The following is a 25125-nucleotide window of genomic DNA, read 5'->3' on the forward strand; positions in this document are numbered from 1 at the left end:
CTTTCACGCCAGGCTTTCTGCATAACTATTAAAGAAAGTGAATAAAAGAAAATTATTGACAAGCTGAATGATATACTAAGCGATCTAGATCTTACATAACAGTAAGAGCGGCGTCCTATATACTCTAGAACTATTCATTCATTCTAGATATTTAATGCATCTCTAATCACCAATGGAATAGAGGTCACCTACAATATGTGGCTTAGTATATAATTCTGCAAAAACATTGTCAATTTTTCATACCTTGACTTTAACAATGTGTTACATTCCATTTGTCAACCAAAAAGGAGATATCTGAGATCTTGGTGCATTTTGGAAAATGTGCTTACTTTACAGGACAAGAGAAAACATGATTCAATATAATCACAGTATTGAAAGGTTTCCAACACCACGGCACACTCTATGCCCCGCCACTGGTCCACTGTGCAACGACGGTCACATTCACCGAGACATTAAGGGACCATAGTAGCCTATCATGATAGGGTCCTGTGGGAATAAAAGTCCTAAGTTTTCGCTCACGACCTGAAGGTTGCAGGTTCAGTCACTGCATGGTTCAGGTAGCTGACTCAAAGTTGACATAGCCTTTCATCCTTCTGAGGTCGGTAAAATCAGTACCCAGCTTGCTTGAGGTGGAGGGGGGGGGGGGGGGGGCAATAAATAAATTACCTGAAAGCGCTGCGGAATAAACTGGGTTCCCCCCAAATCTAATATTTTTGTGTTTAGATGATAAAGGCATTCTTTCTGGATAGGAAAGATTTTCTATGCAGTCTTATTATTTAAATTCCTGTGTTGCTTCTGATGGATGCTGAAATGATAGCTTCATACATGCTGTAATAGAGGCACTAGAAACAAATCAGAATTTGCAACCAAGCCCCAAAAATGTCCCAATCGATCTCCTCCGACTGCGACCAACCATGCGCAGATCAGCATTCATAGGAAGTTCCATCTAATCTCATTTCATGTTACTTGTGAATCTCCTTTCTAGTTACTGTGTAATTAAGGTTTGTGTGGAAAATGTTTGAGTTTTCCTGCGGAGACAAAATATTAGTCTTGGCTTCACATGCGACACCATATAGCCTTATGGTGCAAGGAAAGAACATTACTCCAACAGTCACCCACGAGCTGAAGGCAGACGTTTCCTGGACATGACAAATGAATTCACACGAGCCTCCGATCTAACAATGCCCAGGTAAGGGGATTAATGTTCTCAATGATTTATTATGCAAATAAAAGAAATAAATTAGTGTGAGCTGCAGACATGACATTCTCTCACGGATATAAGTCTACCAATGAAATACCCATCAGCTATTTCCGTGTAGCCTCTAGAGTGCTTTACATTACTGGGAATTGTATCCAGGACCTGGACAATTACACGGTAGGAAATTTTATATTATATATATATATATGTATACACACACATACACACACATATACACACATACATACATACATACATACATAAAGTTTAATTGTGGAAAGGTTTTCGGCAGACGTGGGAGAAATGCTGCGAAGTAAGAATCTTTTCAAAAAGAGACAGACAGATTTGAGCTAGCCTATATCCACAGAAGATCTGTGGTTTGTTCTTCAAGACGTTTGGCGCCATCTCCTTGTTGAGTGCCTTCAAAAACTGTGCAAGTGTACCTACGGTAGGTGAATTGATGTCATTTTGAAGGCAAAGGATGGTCACGCCAACTATTGATTACACGTCTTTGTTCTTTCACTTTGCTTTTCGTCAATTGAACCAAAAACAGTTAGCACTTCTTTTTGTAAAGCATTCTTGCCTTGCAGCATCTTATTTTTTTCCACACAGTACCGATTATACATATATATATATATATATATATATACATATATATATACACACACACACACACACACACTATATAGAGCCTCAATGCCCCCATATCACATCTTGTATCCAAGAAGGAGGCGGTACAACAGGGTACTACAGCCTCCATACCCGCCTGTATCACATCTTGTATACAAACTAGAGGCAGTACAACAGGATACTAGAGCCTCCTAATACAGGACGCTGCTTGTCATCTGTCACATTTACTGCTTCGCATCAACCAAGTTTATTACGTTATTTTTTTTTTCAAAATGGAAAACACCAAAGGGTTAACTAAAGAAATATTTCCATTTAACCCCTACCAGCATCAGATGGACGCAAGGAGTCCGTGTCGCAAGTGAAGAACGTCTGGTGGTCCTGTGCAGACAGATTCATGTCATAATATGTGAGCGGCTCCTTGCCCGTCACCCAGGTATACCTGTAAGACACAGAGGAATGCAGGAGTCACGGAGGGAAAGATATCAGACGCTTTAGGACAACAGTCATGAGGGAGAAACAAGTGTGTTCAAGCCCTTCCTATAAAGAGGTCAGTCTCTACTTCTAGGGTCTACACAGCCGTATCACTGAGTTATTTCTGGTAGCCCACTTCTTTACAAAGGCGTATACAGCATCAAACAGGGTGCATCTTGGCCCATCCAAGGCTGTACTTTTGGAGGGCCCAAAACGTATCCTATTTGCTTCTGTATATGCCTTAACCCCTTAAGGACCGGCCTGTTTAGGCCCTAAAGGACCACGCACTCCAACCGTATTACTAACTGAAATCAACACTGTAGGCACCGCATTTGTATCGGATTCTGCATGTGGGAGTCGACAGCAGAATCCAAACCTGCCCGCGGCTGAGGACACTGCTTACCCGTCCGGGTCTTCTGCATGTCTGTCCGGGTCTTCCATTTTCTCCACTGTGGATGAGTGTGGAAGCGCCGGTCGGCACATCACCGCACATGCACAGTGGAGCTTTTTTTTTTTAAACTGCTGCTCTCAGCGGACTCCATGGCCCATCCGCAATTCAATTGCGGACGGGCTGCGGATTAGACAGCATCCATTGACTTCAATGTAAGTCAATGCTATAATTCAGCTGCGGACGCCCATGTTTCTCTATGGGTGGCTTGAACTGCGGATCATCCACAATTCAAGTCCGCCCGTGAACATTGGGCCTTACATGGAGATCCCTTAACATACAATAGTAATGGTTTCCGAGATGACCATTATATGTTGAAAATATTGTTTGTTGAAACCAAACTTCTATGGATAACTCATGATTGGTTCCAAAGCCCCCAAAATGTCCTCCAAAATTAATAGAAAAGCAAGATTAAAGAAAGTTAAGCAGATAACTAATAGAAATATAGCAAGTCGTAACATACAGAAGTCAGGAACCTGCTGGAGGATGTAAATCACTTTCTATGCAGAGGACAGGATCCTGTACAGTACACACAATGGGCCTCATTTATCAAAACGGTCTAACACTAAGACTGTCCTTGTTGCCCATAGCAACCAATCAGAGCACAGCTTTCATTTCTGAAGCTGCTGTGATAAAATGAATGCTGCTCTCTGATTGGTTGCCATGAAAAAAATAAGAACAGCCTTAGTATTAGACATTTTGGATAAATGAGCCCAATGTACCAAAAAAAAAATAAAACGGAGCTGTCCTCACCTGGTGTCATACGGAGCAGCTCACCTTGGTGCAGGTAAAAGGCAGTACAGAACATGAAGTACTGTACTTTAGAGAGGCCAATCAGTGCATGCACCTCAGTGGCTCCCACACACTTACGTTTTTGTAACGCTGCGTTTTTTGTTAACGCGATTGTCAATGGGACTTTCTAATGTTAAAAACACAATGCAACAAATACACAAGTTGCGTTGCGTTTTTAACATTAGAACGTCCCATTGACAATTGTGTTAACAAAAAACGCAGCGTTAAAAAAACACAAGTGTGCGGGAGCCCTAAGCGTTACTGTTAAGAGATTGGAGCCCTACAAATACATGTGTGTTGGGAAAGCTACAACAAACTTAGGGCTTTAAATGGGGTTTCCAGTAAAATACTATTGATGATCGATCCTTAGGATAGGTCATCAATAGTTGGTTGGCCGAGGCTGCACAAGACCTCAGTGGATCGGGCTCTGACTGTCAGGGTCAGAGCGGAAGCTGCTGCTCCTATTCCGGTCTTGTGACTAAAAAGTGCAGATTAATAACAGCTGCGCCTGCAGTTACAAGCCCCGGCCACTCCACACCTCTGTGTGTAACAGCACTTATAGAGGGCGTCCAATCAGTTGATTGGCTAGGGTCCATCGCTCAGGATCCCAGCCAATCAACTATTGATGACCTATCCTGAAAACCCTCTTTAAAGAAGTTTTGCCATAAAAAAAAATTCTATACTCCCCTATTCTTTTCCACGCAAACTCCTTACCGCATCTTCTACTCGCTGATCTTCTCCAGTCCCCCAGGTCAGCTCGCTGCAAGCCGCCCAGATTCTCTTCTCCTTGTTATGAAGCATGCTTTCCTCGCATCCATCTTCCTGCAGGTCAGTGAAGGTCACATTCCTGTGATGTAGCGCTCACTGGCTAGGAAGGAATGCTAATCTATTGCAGAGACTGTGGGCATGCGTAGTCTCTGCAATACCTGAGCACTCCCTCCTAGGCTGTGACCTAGTGACGTAGCGTACATTGCCAGGCAGGAAGAAGACTGCCTGTGAATGTATGTAACCTCACAGCAGGGGAATCAGTCAGCTGTAGGTGAGGTGACCCCCAGGACTGCAGGAGAAGATCAGGGAGGAGAAGATGAGGTAAGTAGACTTCCTGGGGAGGAATAGGCGAGTATATAATTTTTTTTTTTCTTATGACAGAACCCCTTTAACGTAATGTGAACAGGGCCCTACCCAAGATTGTTTCCATTATAATTTTAGCTTTTAGGGATTACAAGAACTGTGAATTGCTCCGATATAATATTTTTAGGCACTAGTCCTCCACCCTCATTTTTTTACATGAAGTTTTCTCATCAGTGTGTGCAAAAGTTGTTTTCAAGCCATTTCTCAATGGAGAGATTTATCATTTCTTATTACATGTCCACCATTGACTTGCTAGTGATATCCAGACAGCTAGTGCTGGAAGCAATTAGCAGCCAAGAGCCCCGATTAGCTCACACTGGGCAATACAATGAGCTACATGGCCACACTTGTCAGCATGAACATTTACAGTGCGAACATACACAATTTATTAAAGTGCAACCAAGTGGAAGAAATCCTTCCTCAGCGCGCCGCAGGACTTACTTTTGCAGTCCAGCAAAAGCCCTGCATTGCATATAAAAAAAACTAAATTCGAGACAAAGTCGGGCTGGAACCACACAAAGTTTTAGTGGGATTTTTTCTAAAACTAACACAGGAATAGATTGAAAGAAAGAGAGAGAAGACATTTCTTTTGTTCCATTATGTGTGTACTTAAACACAGGAGGAGGTCTGAAAATCACTCCAAAAACTGTATGAAACGCTCTGTAATGCCAGCCTTAGTCCGCTCTCACACAAGCGTCTTACAGCAAGCAGAGCAGCGTCTTTGTGAGCGTTTGCACTGCATATTTTGCGCAGTAACAACGCAGGCAAAGTAAGCTGATGATGGCGCCATTTTTTCCCTACCGGCAGCAGAGTAAGCCGCGTTACTAGCACTGTAAAACACTGTTTTACAGCATTTTTTATGCACCCCCATTCATCTCAGTAGGGCATACAAAGTTTCAAAAACGCCCTGCAACGCTTTAAAATATAACAGACAGCGTTCGATTTAGCACGCTTTAAAAGCGCTGCACTCAAACGCTCGTCTGAGAGGCCCCATTGAAAAGAATGAAGGCTAAGTGCAGCATTTTTAGTGGGCGTTGAAACCACCTGCCGAACACTGTAAAAAAAAAAAAGCCTGTGTGGGAGGCCTAGGGCCACTTTCACATGGCTGAGATTCTTGCACAAGATTTATGAGTTGCGAGATGCACAAATATGAATCCCATTATTTTGAATAGCGTCATATACATGAGCAGTGTGATGCAGAAAAAAAAAAATATCACAGCTTGTCCTATCTTTGGGCGTGCCCCTGCATCGCCCATTATTTGCAATGGGGCTGGCAGTAGCATCGCACAGCGTGCTAAGTACACGTGAGTGCGACATGGTGTTTCACACTGAAAACAATGGGAAACACTTCACGATCGCTACTTTCCCCAAGTGATGCAAGGCAGTTTGGATAGAAAAATGTCTCACATCCACAGTGAGATTGCACACTGGTGAGCGCGATATTGGGCCAAGCCTCTATAACACACTCGTCTGTGTGAAGTAAGCCTGAGGCCGCTCTCACACTCACTATTTTTTCGGTGGTACTTTCTGAGTATGAATAGAAATAAAATCACCACTTTATTGCATTAGAAATGGAGTTTGTCAATTAATAAATGTTGTACCACCTCTAGCTTGGACACAAGATGTGATACAGGCGGGCATGGAGGCTCTAGTACCCTGTTGTACCGCCTGTAGCTTGGACACAAGATGTGATACAGGCGGGCATGGAGGCTCTAGTACCCTGTTGTACCGCCTGTAGCTTGGATATAACATGTGATATGGGTGGGCATGGAGGCTATTGTACCCTGTTGCGCTGCCTCTAGCTTGGATAAAAGATGCGATACGGGCAGGCATGGTGGCATACAGGTTCTGTATGGTATCCTGCCACATATCAGTCTACCTTTGCTGTAACTGATACTCTAGATTGTGCAAACCCGTAGGCTGTCGAAGCTGGTGTCCCAGATGCTCCCATACATGTTCTATTGGCAATAAATATGGTGACAAGGCAGCCACGGAAGTATTATCCTGCTGGAAAATGCCTCTTGGAAGCCACCATGAGAGGAACACATGTGGCTGCAGGATGTCCTGAATATATCACTGAGCTGTCATTGTCCTTCATACCACTACTAGGGGTGACCGACTGTAATATGCACTGCACCCCCCCAAATCATCACACCAGCAGTTGAGGCAGTAGGCCGCTCCACAACAAGAGAGGGATTGAGACTCTCACTCTTAGTTCTGCAGACATGAACACAGCCATCATCAGTGCATAAACTAAACCTGGATTAGTCATTGAAGACAACCCAGTTCCAACCCATGGTGTCCAGTTTCGTGGTTTACAACACCACTACAAATATAAGCAATGGTGGGTGTCAAAGGCAGTAAACGTAATGGGCACCATGAGACACAGTGTCCTTCAGCCAAGTACCTGGAAATGGTTCAAACAGACACAGAGGTTTAATGATAGTGCCACCTGTCTCTGGATGGCAGACAACGAAACAGTTGGAGCTCCTCGTATTTGGCGATCAGATGATACCCTCTACTGGTGGACTGTCGGGGGCATCCTGAGCCCGGTCGCCTTGTGTATGTCCTCACGCATCCACTGGTCCCAACACGTCATAACAGTCTAGTCAGAACGGCACAAGGTGCGGGCAATTCCTCAATACAATCATCCAGCTTCTCGCATCCCAATAGTTCACCACCTCTTAAACTCTGTTAACTGGGTGAAATCTCTTTGAGTGAATTGTAGAGGCGTCTAGTGGTCAACAAGCTCTACACAAGTGAAAAAAAGAGGTCACTGCACACAAGGAGCCTCTGAGAGCCTTTTTTATAGCCAAAGGTGCAACCACTTTTTTAGGGCCTCAGGTGGCAAGACCATTAATCTAATCACACCACAAGTCAAACATTTAACCCTTTCCAATCCACTGTCTGACCTCTGAAGACATTATGATTTAAGGCTGTACAGCTCCGATGCTGGAAGACATCCGTCGGGGTTCTCTTACTGTAAATTGCCAGCCTCTCTGCTGTCTGAGCCTATCCAACGTGTCACCTCATGCAGTACTGGCTTTAGCCAGCATATAGCGCCGTTGTACAACAGCAGAAAAAAAGTAAGCCCCCTAGGAAAACCAGGATATAAATTGGATTGGAAAGGGTTAAGATGTAACTGCATGCTGAGTTTTGCAGCAAAACGACCTCTTCTTCTACCGTAGGTGCTTGATTTTTTTTACAAAGGGTGTATACGTACACATACATACACACACCATTAACATGCACTTGAGGTAACTAGTCACATCTACATTTAAAGTGCTTAGCCATAGTCTGCTATCTATACCAAGTCACATCTTCTAAAGTAAATGGTAACCAGTTAATGATGTGGCTAACCTTGAAATACAGTGGAATTCTGCGGTCAGTTCAAGCACCACTTAGAATACTCAGACGTACAACTGGTACTCATTTTCAGCAGTGTTGAGTGAATTTACATGAAACGGGCTTTAGTGGTTAAAGAAGGCACCCTCTCACAGTTAATCAAGCAGCCAGTGTAAAAAATACTCACTTTAAACAAACCATCGAGTGATGCCGAGTGGAAAGTAAAAGAAGATTCACCTAACTTGACCTATTATTGAAAACATTTATATATATGCGGCAATGCACATACTGTATCCATAAGTGGCCTGGATCATAACTGGTGCACAGGTAGTTTTTATCCTAGAGTGGTTTAGAAAATGAATGGCAACATCTACCTTCCCGTTGCTGTCCACAGACACAAAATTCCCACTTTTGGCTCTGATCACACCACACTGTCCTCTCGTGTGTTACTTACTTTACACAATATCGTATCATCCGCAAATATTGATATTTTACAGTGCAGTCCCTCTATGAGGTCATTTACAAAGATATTAAAAAAAAAAATAGGGCCCAATACTGCCCCCTGTGGTACCCCACTAGTAACGGTGACCCAATCAGAGTATGCACCATTAATAACCCCCCTCTGCTTTCTATCATCGAGCCAGTTACTTACTCATTGCACACATTTTTGCCACGATTAAGCATTCTTATGTTTAGTCATATCACAGAAGCTGATCAGATTGGTTTGACAGATCCAACCGGCATAAACCCATGATGATATGGAGCCACATAGCCATTTTCATTGAAGTACTCCAGAATAGCATCTCTTGGACCCCTTCACACATCTTACTCACAATAGAAGTTAGACTTACCAGTCTATAGTTTTCGGGTTCACTTTTAAGACCCCTTTTTGAATATCGGCACCACATTTGCTCTGCGCCAATTCCATGGAACAGACCCCATCACTATACAGTCCTTAAATATAAGAAACATTGATCTACCTGTCATATTAAGGCAGCTCCGCACTTATTGCTGGGACAGGCTGGTGGAGAGTTTACATGACTACTTTGCATTTCACATGATATTTCATTTCCCTATATTAAAAATCTTTAGTAGATTTGTTTTTCCTCATCACTTTCTACAGTTATTTCCTCGTTACTTTTTCAAATCCACGGGCCATCTGCAATGTCAAATGCGGACGGGCCCCGGATCGGACGGCTTCTATTGACTTCAATGGAAGCTATCCGTGCGGGAAACGCAGCAAAATGGAGCATACTGCGATTTTTTATCCGTGAGCAGAAACCGCAATTGGTTTCCGTTCGTGGACATGCAGAATCATTTTACCATAGCATCATATGGAGGCTTATTGCTGCGGAATCCGGAGCGGAATGCCCACTCCAGATTCCGCAGCAAAAATCCGCCTGTGGACATTGCGCCTTAGGTTAGTTTTACTCTCTTTTGCTAGGAGTCCCTATGTCTCCAGCTTTGCTACTGTTATTTGCTTTTCACATAATGTGTTTTCTTTCCTTCTAGCCTTTTCGTGCTTCTTCACTGCATTTTTGTTTTAGACGTTTAAATGCTTTCTTTTTGCTGTTTATTGCCCCCTTTACATCTTTATGACAAGACACGGGCATTCTGGAGGAAGAAGTCACATGGACCCTGAAACAACTACCAAACAGGAAAGCTCCGGGCATTGATCACATACCAGCCGAACTGCTCAAACTACTGTCAGGCAAGATCCTTACCGACCTATGTCAAAAGATCTGGAGCTCCAAATCGTGGCCCAAAGACTGGACAAGGTCTGTCTTCATCATACCTCCCAAAAAAGGTGATGCTCAAGAATGTTTCAATTACCGCACCATCACCCTCATACCTCACAAGAGCAAAATTCTTTTAAAGCTCATACAAAAACACATTGCGACAATTGTTGAACAGGCACTGCCGGACGTTCAAGCTTTATCCAGTATACAGTACTTTCTACCAAACTGCACAATGGCTCCTCCCAACAGCAGTGACATCACTGCAGGTCCTTCAACCCACCGGATCTCTTTTACCAAACTGCACAATGGCTCCCCCAACAGCAGTGACATCACCGCAGGTCCTTCACCATATCTCTATGGTGGCGGTAGGTCAGTGTCTTCTGTCAGGACCGCTGAGTTGTGTCTGAGATAATAATGGCTTAGTTGTATTCTCATTTTGTTATTTTTGTCCTCCTCTTTTCGAGAGCCCTAACTGTGTTGTTCTTCTGTCGGCCAGGCTCTGTGTTTTATATATGTTGTAGGACCTTCTATGACGTCAAAAGGTGGTGAGGCGATGACGTCACCAGGGGCGGAGCATGAGAAGTACTCACATACTAACTGACAAGTGGTCATTAGTAGTTTGACTAGTTCTGGGTCTCGCTGCTACTAATTAAATACAAGTTTCTCCAAAACAACTACACAGATACACACAGCAGACAGATCACTGTAGTCAGTGTGACAGGCACTACCTTATGGTGCTCTTAGTAAGGGCTGCAAAAACATGGTGACCGAGTCTCTATAATACAGGATAAAAATAAGTAGACAACACCCAGCACTGCAGGGAATATGACTGTATATTTGAAGAATGTATAAGTAAGGAAAATTGACTTACTTTACAGGGGAAGGGGGTCTCAAATGAGAACACCCCTTAATCCTAGTTGGCAAGTACCATAATGGTGTTACCCAGAGCTTGGAATAAAAGACCCACCGGAGGTAAGGTATCCGGGGTTTGTTAACAATATTAATTTAATATAAAAGTAATGGACTGGAAATAAGTAGCTAAAGAAGGTGTGCAACGCGTTTCAGAGGATAACTTTACCTCCACTCTCAAGCATATCTGTAACATATCTTCCCGTAGTGTGGGCTTTAAACCAGACAACATCTAGACATTCATGTGTCACATTTACATTTTCTTTCTAGAATTCATACTACATTCCAAAGCTTCTCATTATACTTTTGGATTTTTCTGCCTCCTGTACCTGCAAGCATTAACCCATACTGCTCCACACAGCTATTCATTTATGGTGTGAGCGATTCCTCTACAACTACATAAGTGCATATATACTAGAAACAACTAAACTATAGATGTTACAGTAGTTTGCTGCGACTATGTTGTTAGTGCATTACGTGGCAATGTACCATTTGCTAGATGTATACATACCAACACAGCATTAATAGCTCTTGCACTAATGTGGGCACTTAATGGCTAATGACAACACAGTAAAATATAGAGTAACCTTGGTAAAGTTCCCATAATAAGCTTAAACGTAACCATCTGAACAGACTCATTCATGCATCACATTTAGTTTCTTTATTTGGGCAGGCAAACATGTGGAATGTAAAGCCAGCAGAGCATACACAGACAACTCCATAAACCCGAGAAATGTAGATGTCAGCAAGAACATCACTAATAGGTATGGTTTCCTGGCTGCTGGGATTGTTCTACACTTCACATATGGGATGAAGAATTCATTTGGCTTTTTACTACAGTACAGCTGGAAATACCACTTGATATGTAATGTGCCTGCAAAACCCAGAGGGTCTCATGTACTTGTTTTACTCTTTGCCATAGCGCATTATATGCTGTAGGGAAGTACACAGATTGCCATCACAAAGATTGGTCTCACTCCTCGGGTTTGAACTCAATGCACCAATGCTGATCGGCAGCAGTGCTAACCACTGAGCCACCGTGGTGGCCTTGCTGCCCCTTATAGCCACCAAGTGATTGCTGCGGATGTCTCGTTCTTGTCTTGTGGCCCATTAAGTATACAGGTAAAATAACTAAGGCATAGCTCGAGCGATTGAACTACTAGGTTACAATGATTACCTGTTGTACTCCGCTCCTCTGAAGAGATTAAGAGGGTTCCTCCATACTTTGCACTCTGGAAAGACAAAATACATATTAAAACATAGATGTGATATAATAAGGTTAAATACTTTGTTATGTTAGATAATGGGAACGAGTGTAATACTAAAACATCCTGAATGTCACAAGAAATAGCTTTATGAATACAAAACTATTTGGCCTAGTAGAACATGCAGTGAACTATGGCTATATGTGTACAGTCATCCTCGGTCCCAAATTCTGTCATATCTTATATATTGACAGAGGTCATAGATGTGTGGAGAAGAACCTCTATCTGTGATTCCGCAGGTTGATAAATGACGTTTTAATGACTCTCAGATAAAGAAATGTGATATTAATGGAAAGAGAAACTCAAAAAGTTTTGTCGCACAACATCAAAAATGTTTTTCCCCATCAGAGGTGATCAATGTGGCCCTCTTGGTTACTGGACACACATGGAGCCTGCAGTCATGTTCCTGCCACACACGTTATAGCAGATGACAACTGACTGATGCAATGGCTTCTGGGATGCTGCAAGATCATGCAGGGTGGGTAGTAAGAATAACACTATCCTAAGAGAAATCCGGACAGGTACGCAGGGGTCACCAGCTGGGCACAGGGTCGGATTCCGCTGCGGGATCCAACCCGGCCGTGTGCATTCCATGAAACCGTAAGTTGGCAGACTCTCACAGAAAGAACGTCACCGCGCTTTGTCATCCAGTTTCAGGGCTGATAACAATTAGGATCAGTAGAAGTAACATCACAGACATTTGCGCAGAAGTTTCCACACAGTCGGCGGCGGGACGTCTAATTCTCCGCTTGCACGGACGGTGGATTTTTGAGGATTTCGTGCGATACTTGCATGCTCGTGATCCACCGTTTCCACACTTACTGGTAGACGGACGAATGATTTCGCTTATAGATGCACCCTTTTTCCTTAAAATTGGAGTACCGCTTACGGACTTTGCACGCACTGGATGAATCTTCACTAAACTTTGTTAGAAAATGAAGTTGCACAATAATAACAGACTGATAGACGTGAAAATCAAGGACACAAATCGCTCTCCAGTCTTCGTTGGCAGCCACTTTGTCTCATATTCCCCTAATAAAGGCTACGGCAGAATAAAACTTTTTGGGGCTAATTTAGAAAAACAGTAAGACGTCCTTATTGCCCATAACAGCCAATCACAACACAGCTTTCATTTTACCTCAGCAGTTTGAAAAATTAAAGCTGCGCTGTGATTGGTTGGGCAACAAAGACGTCCTACCGTTAAGACAGTTTTGCTTAATGGAAATTTTGGAGTTTCGGTTTCTATTGACATCAAAGTTATGTATCTGAGAGTCATTAAACGGAGTTATGAGGGGTCACATCAGGAAGATTATTTGTAATACCCTGTCTATGATATTCCACAATAATCTGGTGCGCAGAATATTCCTAATACTCAAAATAGTTACAAAAATAAAATACAAAGTAAATACAGCAGCAAACAGGTTCACTTACCCGCTATCACTAATCTCCTCTTACCGCCTGTGGGCATGTGCTGGCTAGGCTGCCAGCTCTACTGCCCACAGCGGTTTATTAATGAAGAAAATCAAACTAGGACATGCCCAGCCAATAAGAGCGTAGGATTACGCCACAAGGCAGAATAACACGACTTGTCAACGGAAGTGTTAGGCATGATTTCAGGCAGAAGTCATAAGACATACAGCGGAGGAGATATATTAAAGACCACCTGCAGTTTCACGCTGGAGCGCTCGTGATCCGTCAACTACATGCAGCTCCTCCTGGAAGACGGTCTCACATAGCGCTATATGGGGCCCTCTTCAGCTGCCGGGAGGAGCCGAAAACGTCCGAAGGAGCACAAGCGCTCCAGCGTGAAACTGCAGAGATTCTAAGCAGAATGCAACAGAATTCTGGCCCAAATTGCGCCAATAGCTGGTGTGCATGCCATGATCAAACCTATTATGTTTTAGACATTTTTTGCGTCTCACTACTCAATTCTGTAAAGTGTCTGGAAAAAGGGGCATGGCAAAGGGTGGATGTACATCTGCGGCGGGAACCTCCTTCTGTGACAGAGCTGGCTGCAAATACCGGAAGAAAAAGCGGTGCATGCAGTGCTTTATCTTCTGTCCCAAGACTGGGCAGCCAGGCGGAAAGTGGGTGGACCCCATTATAGTCAATGAAGTTCGCCCAATGCTGTGGTTCCATCCAGAGACTAAACCAATCAGCCACTGGGATTCCCCTTTCCTGCTCCCCATACGGAGCAGGAGAGCAGAATCCCCAGCACAGATGTGAAACCACCCAAAGAGTCATAAAATGTGCCTGATATACTGATGACATGCAGCTTTATCTTGGCGCAAAATAATCCAGCCAAGAGATGGAAGAAAAAGAACTCTGCAACATGTGAAGCAAGAAACGCCAAATATATCAGATAACGCATGATTTGACTTTTCTACTTTCTGTGACGTACAGTATTGGTGCAGCACTTGATGTTTTATCTTTGTAGTGATATTTAAAATGCAGGAACACTTTTTAACCAATTCCACTTAAAATATTGCAATGTTTTGAGTGATGTAACATAAAATGTAATGATGGAATAACCCCTATAAAATATACTACCCCGGATCCCTGGAGCCACCACTACTAGGTGGAAAGGATGGTCCAGGAGTCCCACAAGATAACTGCTGTCTGTGCAGCCTATGGAAGCCGGTCGTAGAAAGAATGCAAGACTGGAGGGGAAAGGGCTACGCTTTTCTGAACAGGCACTGTTAGGCTTCTCCCTCCAGGCTAAATGTATTCTCTCGTCCTCTGATGCGTTTCCACAGGCTACACAGACAGCAGTTATTTTGTGCCATTCTTGGAAAACCCCTTTAAGATTATTTGCTATGAGACCAATGTAAAAGTAGAACACAGCAAACTCCTGAGCTCCCTTTAGTGATGGCTACAGGCAACCAGGATAGCTTATTTTAATTACATGCGTTTGGGGCTATTTTACAAAAAATGTAGCTCCAACAATTAACAGGCTCTGTTCATAGAACCCCTGTGACCCCCAATGATGCTGAAAATGTGGGTTCTGCCCCCCTTCCTCCATGAAGGCTTGCTGCTCCCCACCACAGTGAGGAGAGGACTGAATGGAGTGGTGATCGTGCATGAGTGATGCCACTCCATTCATCTTCAATGGGGCTGAAGATAATAGCTGAGCGCTTCAGGCCCAGTGAAGTGAACAGACCGGTGGCTGTACAAGCTCGGCCACCACTCTATTCAATGTGATGTCACTGCGGGTGGATGCAGTGACAAGAAAAGGTGGACATGGGACCTCCATTCTGGGGATCTTAGCAATGTGACCTCCACAAACCCCTGTAAAACGATAATTTTAAACAGTACTCATTACAGTATTTGGGCGATAACGTGAACATCCATCCTCTAACAAGGTATTTCTAGAGCATTTATCTCGGTGTCTGGTGGAGCAGAAGACATGAAGTTAGCCAGCTAAGCGACACTGAGTCATTACACTTGATTCTACCCCCGTGACCACAGATGGAAACCATACTGCAGGACTTCTGCTTTTTAGGGCGAGCAGGTCTCCGCTTTCTATTCAGCGCTGCTGGTGACACCATCGGTAAATGTTCCATCTATCTGTAGGATGTGAGTAGTGTGTGTTCGGAAAGGCACGCGCTATTTTCTGTCACCGTCGGTCACCTGACAGAGTTTGCCTGCTAGTCTCGTTGTCTCCAGAAGTTGGGAAGAAACCCTCTGCCGAGGCTCCGGGATCGATCCCTCCCATCAGAGGACGTAAATGGTTTACAGACACTTGCTCGATGAAAGAGGTGCCATATTTACGGAAATAACACCATTCAAAAATCTAAAAGAGAAAATATACACAAGGTGTTAGCCAACACGGACAGCACTTACAGGGGAAGTTAAAAGGGGTTTGCCAGGGAGAATGCTTTTCATGACTTAGCCTCAGGATGGGTTATCAATAGTTGATCGGCTACAGTCCGTCGCTCAGAAAGCCAACCGATCAGATGATTGTGCGCCGGCTGACAGGGCCACAATTACACAGGGGTCCGAGTGGAAACAGCGGAAGTCTCTGCTCCAAGCTCTGTGTAGTGGCCGGCGCCTGTAACTGCAGGCAGGCTTGCGTTAATTTCAAGCGTCGGCCGCTACACAGAGGTCGGAGGAGAGGTGTCCACTGTTTCTGCTCCGAATCCCGTGTAATGGCACCAGTGTCAGCAAATGCACAATCATCTGATCGGTCGGGTTTCTGAGCGACGGACTCCAGCCGATCAACTATTGATGACCTACCCTGAGGATAAGTCACAAAGAGTATTCTCCCTGGAAAACCCCCTTTAATTAAAAAAACGCCCCAAATCAGATAAAGGTGGCATTACGGTAATACGCACCAAAATAGGTCATGCTATGTTTTGAGTTTCACGCGATCGAACCTCACGTGAGAAAATACATTCATATGAACAAAATGGGTTCTATTCACTGCATATTATATGTGCGCAAAAGTTAAGCGTGCAAAATACGGCAGAAATACGCCCATGTGCACGAACTCTTAAAGGGAAACCCCCTCACATACACATGTAATTTAGCTTCTTTCTTTTTTGTCCAATGCTAACAGAATTAAATGGTTACCACAATTTGCTAGAATTTAGAATAGCCAATGTGATAACAAGTAAAAGTGCAAACGCTTTTTTTTTAACCTAAAATTACTATTTTCTGGTACAAAAACTAAGTGATTGCCACTAGGGGTCTCCTGTCCTTTCAACTGTCTGCTGTCAAGTGAAGTCCATCTCTAGTAACACAGACAGATTACAGGAAGCTCGTGGGTGGGGGAGTGTTCTGTCATGGTGCCCAAAGAAGTCTCCGAGATGGAGGGGTAACTCACATATAGACATGCTGCCGATAATAGGGTATACTGTGTCAAACTTACTGAAATCACATCACCACTGCTCACTCCTGCTGTATAATGTTCTCCACGCTGCTGTTATTTCTCCATGTGCTACTGAGAGCTAGGCAGCAGACTTTTGCAACTTTTTGACAGGTTCACTGATCTACAGCAAGGGATGTGCCATCTTGGGAAGGAAGGTGGCCACCTCTCCAAACACCTTTGGTATAATTTATGCCACAAACTGACGTATATCATATCAGATGTCATACATGTCTATGTCAGCTCCTAGCAAGTGTAGATGTCTATGTGGGAACATGGATACGCCTTATTAAGATGTTTGCGCCTCTTCATATATTTGGCGCATTGTGCACAGACAGGGATAATAAGACCAGAGTATGAAACTTCAGTCTCAACAAATCCCCCCTGGTTTACCTCCAACTGCTGCCCCTTTTCCCAGTGTGAGAAGATGCTGATGCTGTAAAGCACTCATTGTCTTTCTAGTAATAACAACTTACTCCTTTATTAAACCATCATCCATACTTCCATCCAACAAGCCCTTCATTCTTATCCGTAGACCCCTTATCTAATTATTAAAATAGAGAACGGAATATTTCTTGCTCCACTAGTATGGAACCAATATTTCCAGCAGAAAACCTTCTGTTCCTCTCCCCACATGCCAAGAGACGGAATAAGTAATTATAGCCAATTACCTGAATGACTAAAAATACTAAATGCTCCTTCTGTCTGCTCAAACAGGACTTCAGATTTAATTGTACTAAAAGAGGGCTTCATGTTTATCCTACCTGAACTGGCCTATAAAGATATAGTAGATGTATATAAAATCTGAAGTCAGGGAGGGAGGGGGTTCATTGTGGAGAGCGCCAAGTTAGCATAGGGAGAATAGTAGGCTATACAATTTGAGATTTGACCTATATCTCTAGTCATGTTACAAGGCCTGTTAAAAAGGTCGGACATTGACTTATGTAATAACATAGTATGTAAGGCAGAGAAAATACATGTGTCCATCCGGCCTATTACCCCCCAATGTTGATCCAGAGGAAGGCAAAAAACAACGATGTAGAAGCCAATTTTTTGCATTTAAGGGAAAAAATTATTTCCCGACTCCAATCTGGCAATTGGAATAATCCCCAGATCCCCGACCCTTCTGAAATAAGCAGAGACTATAAAATGTAATATTGTAACACTCAAGAAATGCGTCCAGGCCCCTCTTGAACTCTTATCATGTTCGCCATCACCACGTCCTCAGGCAGAGAGATCCATAGTCTCACAGCTCTTACAGTAAAGGTCGGTATATGTTAGCTACCGTACCTTCTAAAAAGCATCATTAGAGAGACAGCTCTCCTAGTTGTTGGGGAGCATTTACTGGCCTATAAGGCTGGGTTCACACGAGACCGAAATCCCACGGAAATCTTGCGGAAAGACCGCACGGAAATACCGCAAGATTTCTGTGGGAGAAATGCAGCTTCAAAACCCGCTGCCCTTCACCAGATTTTGAAACAGCTGCGCCCATCTCATCCCATAGAAAGGAGAGCAGCCGTTGCGGAAATGAGGAAAGAATTGACATGCCGTGGCTTTGAATTCCGCGCAGCATGTCAATTTCAGCGCGGCTTGGCTGCAACGGACCGGCTGCAGCGTGTGGACTAGATTTTTGAAAATCTCGTCCACTTTGCTGGGTATTCCTGTGTCAGCTAGATGCTCTCCACAAGCAGAAACAATAACTTCCCTCCAGACAGATGTCTAATGCCAAACAGTACCCCGCTCTGCACTGAAGAGGGGCAAGAACCCCGAAATAGCTGGCTTTGTAGATGGCTGTCTTTTCCCTATAAAGAAATGTGGGTGATATCATTAGACATGTTAAAGGGTTGGACACGGACTTACAGGGCAGGTACCTTCCAATAAGAGGCACTAGTGCCACACCAGGGCCACATCAGCCTTATGGTCGTCTTCAAAGGGCCGATAGTAATTGTATAGTAAGGGTCCGTTCACATGAGCGTATTTGTGCAGAATCTTACGCATGTAATGTTAGAGGGCATAATATGCAGTGAATAGAGCCCATTGATTTCAATGGGTTTGTTCACATGAGCGGGTTTTTTCAAATGATGTGCAGTCATGTTAAAATATATGCTGCATGCCCTGTTTTAGTGTGTATCATGCCCCGCAATAGGCCATTGAATTGGCAGAGGCGAATACCCAATAAATATGCAGTATAACTGTGCATTCACTGCATATTTCCGCACCATTTTAATGGGGCCGACTGCGCTCTTTTTTGCATGCGCAGTGTATTTGCGCACATAAACACACGCCAGAGCGGTCGAAAAATGGGAGCGTAAGCTATCTGCAGTTGTGTAAATTTGCAGGACTAAAATGAGCTTACACCCATGTGAACGAGCATTAATAGTGACCCCCGTAGTGGCCGCAGTAGTAACAATAACCCTCACAGTGACCCCAGTAGTGGTAGTGACACCCCCACAGTGACTCCATACTGGCACCAGTAGTAATAGCAAGCCCTCCACAGACTTTCGACTCACCAGCCTAAAGCTCCAGTCTGCTGACCTCTCCTCTCGGTGTCTGTGCTGCGTACAGGACGGCGCACGCAGACACCAGAGGGTGAATCCAGCGGTCACAGACTGCAGTGCGGCTGCCAGATGGGAGCTGCAGGCGGGGCAAGTGGAATTCCTGTTAGGATTGATGCACAGCATGCGGGCTGGATTCGCCCCGCGGGTCTTGTGTTTGACATGTGTCCACCAGAGACAGTTCTTCCTGGAGGGAAGCAAATTTGCAACTAAGAACATTTAGAATATAAAACCCATTTCATATAGGAAGAATTTTGGGGTCTTGTAATTACAGGTAAGTTTCTGATATCAGGATATCATGCTCTTTGAGTCTGATGTCTCGCACACGCGATGGACCATGCGACAGGTCTCTTACTCAGGTACCACAAGGTGGTACACTATGGGCCCACAGCTTGTTACAGAAACCTATTACGGATCCGTAGAGTTAAATGGCCAGATGGCGAACAAAATAATGCGTCCAAGACTTTGCAAATAGTAACAGTTTTTCAGTTTTGTCGCCGTTTGCGACTAGTCCTGCTGCTACACGGCTGTAATTAAATCCTCTGCATCTACCAGATTTGCCATATGCTAGGCATTTCTATTAGATGACCCGCCACGGCAGCGCCTGCCTCCCAGAAGGGGCCGAAGAAGTTTTGACCAACCAGATTTCCCCATCAGTGCCTTACATATCCGCTACTTAGAAGAATGGCCTTTCATGTAATATAAAGAAGGGCTCAAGTTCATCAGAACAGGAATCCTTCGTACATAGTGGCTCATAAGGGGGAGTTCAGACCCGATTTAGGATGTTCATAAGCCTCGATAGGCCATATGGCTAGTGGGTGTGTTTATGAGCTATCTACTATAAAATATCCTGCTGGCTATTAGAGTCATCTTCCTTGCCATTATATTCTCCATGTTTCTGTTCACTGCTGGCCAAGTGAGAGATGGAAAACTGCAGCTATAGAAGCAGCTTAGGAACTGGTTTCTGGTTATGAAGCGCCACCTAGAGGACTTTGATAGTACAGCTAAAATTGAAGGATTTTCTAAAGACTAAGGTCGGCTGCACACAAACGATTTTTGCTGTGGAATCCGCGGCCGGTGTCCGCACGGAGAATCTGCAGCAAGTACTGTTCAAAGCATGCTATGTAAACTCGCTTTTCCCTCTTACACTCGCGCAAATGAATTGTGTATTCCGCAAGCGGAGGAAAAATCGCAGCATGCTTTATTTCGGTGTGGACTCCGTGCGGATAGCCTTTATTGAAGTCAATGGAAGCAGTCATACCCACAACCCATCCGTAAATAACATTGCGGATAGCTCATGGGTACCCATGTCTTCGCCTAATTATGGCACGGGGAAAAACAAACTTATTTTTTTGGAAATCTGTTCTGCACATGACCGACGATGAATGTCCGCGGTCATCTGCAGTATGCAAGAAACAGGTACGTGGGGTCACCGGCCAGGGTCAGAGACGCAATCTGCTGCGGGAACCCGCATGCTGAATCCGGCTCTGCTGTGTGCAGGTGGCCGAAATCCCAGTTGTGCATCTCTCAGAGCTCCACACAACGCAGAAGACGGAGAGATTGAATGTTACTGTCACACGGACAGCGACCAGGCAATACTGAATACTCTGGACCTTGTACATAGCTGTGCACATGAGACTTACCATTTCGCTTGTTTTTGCAAAAATATCTACACCGGTCTGAGATGAAGAATTTTACGTAAAAACCTATAATATTGTTAATCCCTTAGTGGCCAATCCTGTTTGAGCCTTAATTACTACGTTTTCAGTTCTCTTCATTGTCAAATTCCTAGAGTCATAGCCTTTTAATTTTTCTGTAAACATAGCCGTAGGAGGGCTTGTTATTTTATGGGCCAAGTTGTATTTTTTAATGGCATCATTTTTGGGTACATTTTTAGGGGGATTCGGGAAAAAAAGAAATGCCAACATTTTCTCGTGATGCGGAAGTGCTACAAATCGCATGTATGTGAAGCGAAGCGCATGCTTTCCAATGGGTTCTTTCACAAATAAGGGAGATGGAACACCTAGAAACAGCTGTCTGTGTATGGATTCTGGCTTGGTTTTCAATTCCCAGTCATTGTTACAAGGCTTGTATAAAGAGTCTAACAGTGACTTGCAGAAATGCTGCCTTCCAATAGGTGGCGCTGCAGAGGTATTGTTCCATCTCACTTATTTGCATAAAATGACAGAACTGCCTTTATAAAACCTGCAACTTTTACAGCAGTGGTGCATAATGTGCCACACTCATAAGTGGAAACTTGGCCTTTTGACCATTCTAGTGAATACAGCTACATACTTGGTGCGACGTATACCTACCAATATTAACCCAGATATGAGGGATGATGTTCCAGTGAGAGCAACGTAAAATTTTGGAGTCAAGGTGTTAATGAATCCGGTCACTGAAACAAAAGGAAAATCAGAAGTCAGTATAAGCGGCTATTGACACTACTTGTAGAATCTGTCACACATCCATAGAATATCCCTCATTGGGGGGCCCTTTCTGGAGAAAAAAAAACGAAAGCACAAAGAGGGCACACAGCAGTGTAGGGTACAGAAGTAGCAACCATTATTAAGGCTGAGCATCACGAAACAGTACTGGTGTATCTCATCTCCACCACAAGTATGGGTGGAGACCTAGTAATGGGCTGTATTCGTCCACTGTACACCCACGCGCTGCTGATTGGCTGGCTGGTGCAAGGTCCTAGCAGCATGGGCATGTAGTTATGGCTGGAATGGGGTGTTAGGGTTCGCTTCAGTATTGGGCTTATATTATTGGCTGTAAATGCTTCCATGTGAGAGAGGGGCCGCAGTAACATGGCAGCATTATTAGCTAACAATGTAAGCCTAACACTGAAACTAACCCTAACCCTCCATCCCAGCCATAACTACATGCCCACGCTGTGAAGGCCTTAGCGGCCGTGTAACATCATCACCCCGGCAGTGCAGCAGGAGTATACACCCGTTAGGGCACCGCCGGCATCTCTGACAGGCACGTCTGGAAGAGCAGATATCATGACAGCAGGGAGTACAGGAGTCACTGCCGAGCTCCGAGCGACGCGGCAATGGGGGGGCCCCCAGAAGACTCACATGGCAGTCTGCCAGGGAGCACGAGAGGGACAGCGCAGATCATGGCACTCCAACGTGAAGCACGAGAGGGACAGCGCAGATGGGAAGGCGACGGCAGGCAGAGTAACAGCGGGAGCTCCAGCACAACCGCAGATGCCAGTGCGCCAGGGAGCACACAAGTGACTGCAGAGCAAGCACAGCGGGGCCATGAGAGTTTTCTGGCTAGCAGCCGGAGGGCAGAAGGAAGAGCGGCAGAGATACATACAGAAGGGCAGCAGGAGCAATGACCGCCAGGGCAAGTAACATAATGCTCCATCCATGACAAAACTCCAGCACAGCGCTGCTAGGACCTTCATGCAGTCAGCCAATAGTACCTGCTGGGCGTACACTGGGCAGATACAGCCCATCACTAGGTCTCCACCCAGACTTGTGGTGGAGACAAGGTACACTAGTACCCACGATAACTTCATCTACAGCACTGTAGTATATTGTAGTTTAGTTGTAGGAACATCTTAAATGTCAAGTTGATGTTTACTACATCTGTACTTGCAGAAAATCTATTTACACATTTCCCTCCACTTGTTTCTGCCTCTTTTAGATTTTCATTCTTGCTGAAAAAAATAAGATTTGTCTCAGGCATGTGGATTTGCAGTAACTTCAGCATTGGGGGAGGGGATATGTACTAAGCGAAACACACCAGAACTCTGAGACTACTTGATCAAACAATCAGAAAACACCACATATGAAAAAAGTATGTGTGGCTAAAGCCTCATGTCCACATGCGCTGGTACAGCACTGTGGGTCTCCCATTAAAACATACAAGTTGTCCCACAAAACACAAGCCCTCATATGGCTATGTCGATGTAAAAATTAAATGCTTTGGCACTTGGAATGCGGCGACACAAAAGCAAATCTTAAAAAAATGTTTTAAAGGAGTGCGTTTTTGTGTACAAAAATAGCAAAAGACATTAAAAAAAACTGTGAAAGGGAGGTTTCACATCTGTCCGCCCCCCAGTCTTTGTTTAAAAAACAGAAGCAAACTGAACCCATAGAGGGCGAAACATTTTATTGCCCTCAGCTTGGGTTCAGTTTGACTCTGTTCCATCCGCTTTCAGTTTTTTGGAGCGGAAAAAGCACAGCTTGCAGCCTTATTGTTCCCGTCAAAAAAAAAATGCGAACAGAAAGCACCTAATGTGGTTTTGACCTGCATATCCAATATCGGCTACCCCAAAAAAGTTATTTGCATGCATGACTTCTGTTTCAGTTTGTAATCAGTTTACATTGGTATTAGTGTATCTTGACGCCACCAGCCTGAGGGGTGGAGATGGGCTGAGGAGAATGGATTGCCCAAGGATTCTCATTGGCAGATGCATACACACCCTCAGCGATATGACGCTTCTGATATCCGAACGCCGGCTCCCGCAGGCACCGCTAGCCGCAGACATGCTCCCACTGTCTGCCCCCCTGCCCTGCCGCTAATCAACGCAGCCGGGCTCCAGCTGATAGCCGCACGCCGGCTCCCAGTGTTACCCCGACTCCCGCTGTAACCCCCCTACTGGCCTTGATAGCCGCATGCTGCCGGCTCCCGATGTAACCCCCCCCCTTCTTGCCACTGATAATCGCGGCCGGTGGCTCCCCTGTTCCTACCGCTCTGGGATCTCTGAAGACTGCAGGTGTGTCTATGCAGCCAATTAGAAGCTTCCCTCAACCTAGGGGCATATCGCTGAGGGTGTGTATGCATCTGCCAATGAGAATCCTTGGGGAATCCCTTCTCCTCAGCCCATCTCCACTCCTCAGGCTGGTGGCGTCAAGATACACTAATACTGTCCACATTCAGTTAAAGACTAAAGATGAGCGAGTATACTCGCTAAGGCACTACTCGTCCGAGTAATGTGCTTTAGACGAGTATCTCTCTGCTCGTCCATAAAGATTCGGGGGCCGCCGCGGGGCGGGGAGCTGCGGGGGAGAGCGGGGAGGAACAGAGGGGAGATCTCTCTCTCCCTCTCTCCCGCCCACTCTCCCCTGCTCCCCGCCGCGACTCACCTGTCAGCCGCAGCGGTCCCCGAATCTTTATGGACGAGCAGGGAGATACTCGTCTAAGGCACATTACTCGGACGAGTAGTGCCTTAGCGAGTATACTCGCTCATCCTTATTAAAGACTGATCAGTTTTACAAGGACTCCAAACCCACGTGTGAAAGCACCCTAAGGGCTTATTTAGACGACCGTATATCGGCTCGGTTTTCACGCTGAGCCGGTATACGGTGTCCTTGTCTGCAGGGAGGGGTGGGGAGGATGGAAGAGCCAGGAGCAGGAACTGAGCTCCTGTCCCTCGCCACTATTTGCAATGGGAGGGGCGGGGGCGGAGCTAAGCGCTGGTACTTAGCTCCGCCCCTATCTCGCCCCCTCCTATTGCAAATAGTGCAGAGGGGTGGAGAGGAGGCAGAGAGGGGGCGGGAGCTCAGTTCCTGCTCCTGGCTCTTCCATCCTCCTCCCCCTGCAGACAAGGACACCATATATCAGCTCGGCGTGAAAACCAAGCCGATATACGGTCGTCTGAAATAGCCCTAAACTTGGTATCACCAGAATCATGCTGACGCAGAGAATAAGGTTATCACATTATCTATTTTGCACATTGAACAACATAAAATGAAATCCCAAAAACAAATCTCTTTTTTTACCCAATGCCCATAAAAAAATTATAAAAGTTAT

The 25125-nt window shown here is 44.8% G+C and overlaps 1 protein-coding gene across 6 annotated transcripts in view; it reads right to left on the minus strand.

Annotated features, from left to right (window-relative positions):
* ST7L (suppression of tumorigenicity 7 like) overlaps positions 1-25125 on the minus strand; it is a 126935-nt gene that overhangs the window by 92887 nt on the left and 8923 nt on the right. For all 6 annotated transcript variants that reach the window (XM_066600042.1, XM_066600047.1, XM_066600046.1 and 3 more), the window contains exons 2-6: positions 21666-21748; positions 15559-15721; positions 11841-11895; positions 2152-2267; positions 1-25 (exon numbers count right to left, since the gene is read on the minus strand). The exon at positions 1-25 is cut by the window's left edge and continues 54 nt beyond it. In XM_066600042.1, coding sequence (XP_066456139.1) covers positions 1-25; positions 2152-2267; positions 11841-11895; positions 15559-15721; positions 21666-21748 — 442 coding nt within the window. The remainder of the gene's footprint in view (positions 26-2151; positions 2268-11840; positions 11896-15558; positions 15722-21665; positions 21749-25125) is intronic.

Source organism: Eleutherodactylus coqui, chromosome 4 (assembly GCF_035609145.1).
Source record: "Eleutherodactylus coqui strain aEleCoq1 chromosome 4, aEleCoq1.hap1, whole genome shotgun sequence".
In the NCBI taxonomy this organism is placed as follows: Eukaryota; Metazoa; Chordata; class Amphibia; order Anura; family Eleutherodactylidae; genus Eleutherodactylus; species Eleutherodactylus coqui.